Genomic DNA, 6,045 nt, shown 5'->3' with positions numbered 1-6,045 from the left:
AAAGTCACCCAATTAGTATTACTTGCGGGCATGAATGAATGGTCACGTCTAATACTTTTATAGTGCTAATTCCACGCCTGGCGTTATTCCAGGGACATTCCATATATAAATTCACATAACCACACAACAACCCCAAGGTTGCTACATCCTCATTTTACCAATATGGAAATTAAAGCATTGAGCAGTTTAAGTAACTTGCCTCAGACAGTAAGTGGCTGAGCTGAGGTTTGAACTGGGCAGTCTGGTTTCCGATAAATTGACCAAGAGCTGGAAGGAGAAAGCCAGACCTCAGGGAAGGAATCCAGGGGTTTTGTCTATGCGCTTTTTATCTAAGGATCTTCTCACCCTCTTCCGTTTCTCTCCCAGGGAGCCCATTTTATAGACTAGGAGACAGAGGGCGCACGGAGACCACTCCGGAAGCCCTGTGGAGGGAGTCGTGGAGTTTATTTGGGTGTTCAGGAGCAGGAGCGGAGCCCGAATGAGCTGGCACCCGGGTTGAGAGTACTTCGCTCCAAACTACAATTCCCAGGAGGCACCGGGTTCCCACAGCCCACGCGACGTCACAGCGGCAGAGGGCTAGGGCAGCTCTGCAGCCCGGCCCGGCGACAGTTGGGCCGTTCCGCTCGGACCCCGGCCCTAGCTCTGGCCCTGCGGTAAGTGTAACAACAGGCGTAGACCGTTTCCGCAGTGCGCACCCGCAACCTCCGCCATTGTGCTGGACCGCGCGAGTGAGCGGGACGCGGGTTTGGCATCTACCATATGGGGGGGGGTCCGGGCTGAACCAAGTGACTTGCGCAGGGGGAACCCAGACGAGGGCTCCGGGGTCGCAGCTTCGATGCCGCCGGCTCTCGGGCACACAATGCGCTGTACCGCACGTACGCAGGCCCAGCTGGGCTGGTTAGGGCGGGAGGGCGGGTCTGGAGGCGCTGGGTAGGGGTAGCTCCGTCCCCTGAACGAGGGTGCCCAGGCGCCGGGGCGAGGCTTTTGAGCTGACGAGTCCGAGGATCCGCTCCGCTCTAGACCACCAGATAGAGCCTCGGGTTGAAGACTAGGAGCCCCGGAAAGCAAGGTCCAGGTTCGGCCTATGTGTGTTTGGGGAGGTGGTTGAGGGGGTAGGGGTAGGGTTAGGGTGAAGGAGATTGCCCAAGTCTGAGGATACCAGTGCCTACGTGAAGAGATGGTGCGGGTCGTCTGGATTCGGATCCTTACAACTCTCCTTTCCTCGTCCCAGTAGATGGGAGCTGCTCCCTGGGGCTGAGCTTGTCAGCATCCTCCAACAGCCCTCGCCCCTGAAGTCAAAAGAAGAGCCCCTGCCTACCCACACCTTGCCCCTTTTTGGGGTCGCCTCCATCTATCTGGTCCTTAGCACTAGTGGCCGCTCAGTCCGACAAAGGAGCAGGACGATGATACTGGCGTCGGTGCTGGGAAGTGGCCCCCGGGTGGGGCCTCCATTCCGGCCCTTCCTCGGGCCTGCACTCTTGCTCAGGGCCCTCTCCACATCGGCCACCGATACTCACCACGTGGAGATGGCGAGGGAGCGCTCCAAGACTGTCACCTCCTTTTACAACCAGTCCGCCATTGACGTGGCCGCAGAGAAGGTGCGCAGTTGGGACAGCGGGGTCCAGGTCCCCAGGTGGAGTGTGTGTCCAGGGAAGGGGCGGGGCTAATGTGGGGATGAAGTGTTGCACATCCAGTGCTCAAGCCCCATCTGCCCCTCCTCCAGCCCTCAGTCCGCCTCACACCGACCATGATGCTCTATTCAGGCCGCTCTCAGGATGGCAGCCACCTTCTGGTAAGATTTCTGCCCCTTATTTTTCTCTTGGTTCCTGGAGTTCTGGCCCAGCCACTCAGACCCCAGCCCTGCTTTTCCTCCTTTTTTTCTACTAGAAAAGTGCCCGGTACTTGCAGCAAGAGTTGCCAGTGAGGATCGCTCACCGCATCAAGGGCTTCCGCAGCCTTCCTTTCATCATTGGCTGCAACCCCACCATACTGCACGTGGTAAGGTGGCCTCTAGGGAGCATGGGTTTCCCTAATGGAGGGGGGTCTTAGATCAGTGTGCCTACCACCCAAGGGGCAAATGGGGAGATGGGACCAGAGAGGCAGAGATTTGCCAGCCAAAAGATTTCAGGGTCAAAGAGGACTCAGACCCAAGCCTGCATATTCATGGAGGCTTGAAAGGCCATGATGGGGGTTTGAACCTCTTGAATTGGGGTGATGGCAGTCCCCTTGGGTAGGCATAGGTAGTTGTTCCCTACCCAGTGCTCACAGCATCCTTGTGAATTACACTTTTTCCTTGTAGCACGAGCTGTATATCCGTGCCTTCCAGAAGCTGACAGACTTCCCTCCGGTGAGGGCTGGGCCTGGGCAGGGTGAGGGGTTGAGAGGTCAGGGCTGGGCCATCCATACTCATGACTCTGTGGCCTGCAGATCAAGGACCAGACAGATGAAGCCCAGTACTGCCAGCTGGTGCGTCAGCTGCTGGACGACCACAAAGATGTGGTGACCCTCCTAGCTGAGGGCCTACGTGAGAGCCGGAAGCACATAGAGGTCAGGGGCAGCACAGTGGTGGCCTGTTGGGGGGCCTGGGAAGGGAACAGCATTATTGAGGCCCCACTGTTTACAGGATGAGAAGCTTGTTCGCTACTTCTTGGACAAGACACTGACTTCCAGGCTTGGGATCCGCATGTTGGCCACACATCATCTGGCACTGCATGAGGACAAGGTGGGGCGCTGGGACCTGAGATCCACCTGGGAATGTCAAGTGAGGCAGATGGGACTAAGCCAGGGGCCCCCTTGGACTGGGGACCTGAGCCGAGGGCCTGGGGAGGGGCTTGGGGCTACTTCAGCAGTCCAGAGGTTGCAAGCATTTGGTGGCCAAGGTGCAGGTCAGCTGCTAGTCCTGACCTTCTTTCTCCTGACAGCCTGACTTTGTCGGCATAATCTGCACTCGTCTCTCGCCAAAGAAGATTATTGAAAAGTGGGTGGACTTTGCCAGGTGAGGCTAGAGCAGCTAAAGAGGTGGGGGGTGGAGGGGTGTCTTTGGGCAGGGAAGGCTTGGGTCTGAGCCCTTGCCTGGGCATGGTCTACCACAGGGTTTCTCAACTGTGGCACTATTAGCAATTTGGGTCAGATAATTCTGTCTTGTGAGGGGCTGTCCTGTGCTTGCTAGGATGTTTAGAAAGATCCTTGGCCTCTACTCACTTGATGTCCAGTGTAACAAACAAAAATGTCTTTAGAAATTGCAAAATTTCCCTGGGGGGCATGGAAGAAGCATCTCCAGTTGAGAACCACTGGTCTAGGTCTGAACTCTTGCTCCTACACACAGACGCCTATGTGAGCACAAGTATGGCAATGCCCCCCGCGTCCGCATCAATGGACATGTGGCTGCTCGATTCCCCTTCATCCCTATGCCACTGGACTACATCCTGCCTGAGCTGCTCAAGAATGCCATGAGGTGGGCTGGCTGGTATGTTGAAAGACGACAGATAGGGACTGGGGTGAGGCTGGGATACCACCACCCACTACTGGTCTTTCCCCCTGTATAGAGCCACGATGGAGAGTCACCTAGACACTCCCTACAATGTCCCAGATGTGGTTATCACTATCGCCAACAACGATATTGATCTCGTCATCAGGTTTGCCCCGAGTGGGTTAGGGTGGACAGGGGTTGTTCCGGCACTGTTTTTGACTTGCTGTATGACCTCAAACCAGTACCTGCCACTCTGAGACTTGGTCACAAGATGCTCTCTGGTCCTGAGATTGCCATGAGCTGGATAAGAATGAGTCCGGGGCCAGGTGCAGGCCCTAGGGCAAGCATGTCAAACTCAAAGGCTAACCGGGCCAAGTAAACAAGGCATGCAAACAAGGCATGCGGGCAAGTTTGACATGCTTGCCCTAGGGCCTTGTCTTTGTTAGCAAGTGAGGGGCCTAGAATGGGGAAGGAGTCATGAGTAAACAGTCTATAATGCTGGGCTGAAAAGGTCAAATCCTGTGAGAAGGTATAAGCAGTCAGTGGCCCAGGCAGAGGTGAGGATAGAGAAATGTAGCTTACAAAAAACAAGGCCCAAGGCTCTAGGAGGACCACATTCCACCTTTGGCTAAAAGACAAGATGGCACTGTCTGCATGAGAGGTAGTGAGCCCCCCACCAAGCTGAGGCAAGCTCATATTATCCACATCCTGCCAGGATTTCAGACCGGGGAGGGGGAATCGCTCACAAAGACCTGGATCGGGTTATGGACTACCACTTCACTACAGCTGAGTCCAGCACCCAGGACCCCCGGATCAACCCACTCTTCGGTCACCTGGACATGCACAGTGGTGTCCAGACAGGACCCATGCATGGGTGAGCCCCCACTTGGCCATGATGGAAGGGTGCGGGGGCCCTGGAGACTCAAGCCTCTGAAGCTCCTGTCCTATCCCCTCCCTTCTCCCCCAGCTTTGGCTTCGGGCTGCCCACTTCACGGGCTTATGCGGAGTACCTTGGTGGTTCCCTTCGGCTGCAGTCCCTGCAGGGCATTGGCACGGATGTCTATCTGCGGCTCCGTCACATTGATGGTCGGGAGGAAAGCTTCCGCATCTGACCCTACAGCCCTTGGCCTGCTCGCCTGCCCAGCCTGGGCCACACACCCTGCCAGGACCTTCTGGGCCCGACAGGGTGCCACTGTGCTCCACACCCTGCTGCATCTTGGGTCTTATGATGCCAAGCAGATGGACTTATATGGAGCCGGACACCCCTCCTCCTCAACAGGGTCCACTGTTTTCCTGCCTCCAGGCCTTGGAGGGGAGGAAGTGGGGACCCCAGCACCAGCTTGATCATTCTTGTTCCTGGGGAACTCCATTTTGACCTGCTGTTATTAAAGTTCACATTTTGAATGCCCCCTCTTGGGCCCCATGTGGGGAGGGCAGGTGAGCTTGTTTCTGATCCCATTCAGGTTCCCTGGGCCATTGGGTTCAACCTAGTTCATGTCCAGTCTCTTAACTATCCTGACAGAATTTGCCCCAAGTCTCTTGCACTTTGACTTGGTGGGACTGGGGGTGACTGGCAGTTTGTACAAAGAACTTTCATTCATTTCATTTAACAAATGTTTCTGCTTCTCAGACAATATCGAAGGCCCAGGTTGGCCCAGCTTCAGGCTTCATTTCTGACTTTTGCCTTCCTGGCAGTCACAGGTTCTGGAGATGAAGGTCACCAGACTGGGCAACCTCCTGAGCCACCTGATTCCTGAGCCCAAGTAAGGTTAAAAATACTGTCCACCACCTGTGCCTGTTGCTGCCAAGGAAAGGCACACACAAGATTGTGCCCTGGCAGGCTCCAGAGGACCATGGGGCCCTGGTAGGGAGATTGAAAGGAAAGGGTCCCATAGAGCAGGGGAGTCCCCCCTGCCCATTTGCCAGGGACGGAGAAAGGCTTGGTGGGACTGCTGATGGAGGGAGCACAGGAAACCAGTGACTTGCCAGGCTGAAAATCTGCTGGCTGCAGTTCAGGGGGCGAGGCAGGAAAGGCAGGTGGCAGCAGTCAGCTGCAGGACTTTGACTGTACAGCAGCGGTGGGGAATGTCTGGCATGGGCCGTATAAAGCCCACATCATTTGGTCTGGCCTTGCCAGACCACTTAGGGGTGAGTTAATTAGATGTTTGAGCAAATATAGCAGGCTAATTTAAAAATATATATTTTTATTGATTTCAGAAAGGAAAGGAGAAGAAGAAGAGAGAGAGAAACATTAATGAGAGAATCATCAATTGGCTGCCTCTTGCAGGCCTACACTGGGGATCAAGCCGGAACCTGGCATATGCCCTGACCGGAAATCGAACTGTGACCTTCTGGTTCATAGGTGGACACTTAACCACTGAGCCACGCTGGTCGAGTGCAGGCTGATTTTTAAGTTGATAATTTTGTATGGCCTGCAAATGATGTTATAAGTATCCTAATGGCCTTTGGCAGAAAAAAGGTTCCCCACCCCTGCTGTACAGCTAAGCAGGGGTTTTACCCTGAGGCAGCAGGAGTCCATGGATGTGTTTTAAGCTAGGAAAATATGTATCATATCA

The 6,045-nt window shown here is 55.0% G+C and overlaps 1 protein-coding gene across 8 annotated transcripts; it reads left to right on the top strand.

Moving 5' to 3' along the window:
• Positions 1-269: 269 nt before the first annotated feature.
• Positions 270-5,103, top strand: BCKDK (branched chain keto acid dehydrogenase kinase). 8 transcript variants are annotated; one of them, XM_080680693.1, is made up of 12 exons: positions 270-653; positions 1,235-1,598; positions 1,724-1,792; positions 1,888-1,998; positions 2,300-2,347; positions 2,428-2,547; positions 2,624-2,722; positions 2,922-2,995; positions 3,326-3,454; positions 3,546-3,635; positions 4,185-4,343; positions 4,437-5,103. In XM_080680693.1, the coding sequence occupies exons 2-12, from the start codon at positions 1,404-1,406 to the stop codon at positions 4,579-4,581; spliced, it is 1,239 nt and encodes a 412-aa protein (XP_080536819.1). In that variant the 5' UTR covers positions 270-653; positions 1,235-1,403; the 3' UTR covers positions 4,582-5,103. The 8 variants fall into 8 exon arrangements, with proteins under 8 accessions (XP_080536819.1, XP_080536823.1, XP_080536821.1 ...); XM_080680697.1 differs by having other exon boundaries at positions 570-653; positions 1,232-1,598; XM_080680695.1 differs by having other exon boundaries at positions 645-728; positions 1,232-1,598.
• Positions 5,104-6,045: the final 942 nt, after the last annotated feature.

This window comes from Plecotus auritus (assembly GCF_963455305.1).
Source record: "Plecotus auritus genome assembly, chromosome: 7".
In the NCBI taxonomy this organism is placed as follows: Eukaryota; Metazoa; Chordata; class Mammalia; order Chiroptera; family Vespertilionidae; genus Plecotus; species Plecotus auritus.
The sequence above is the reverse complement of the archived record's forward strand: the minus strand, read 5'-3'. Positions and strand labels throughout refer to the sequence as shown.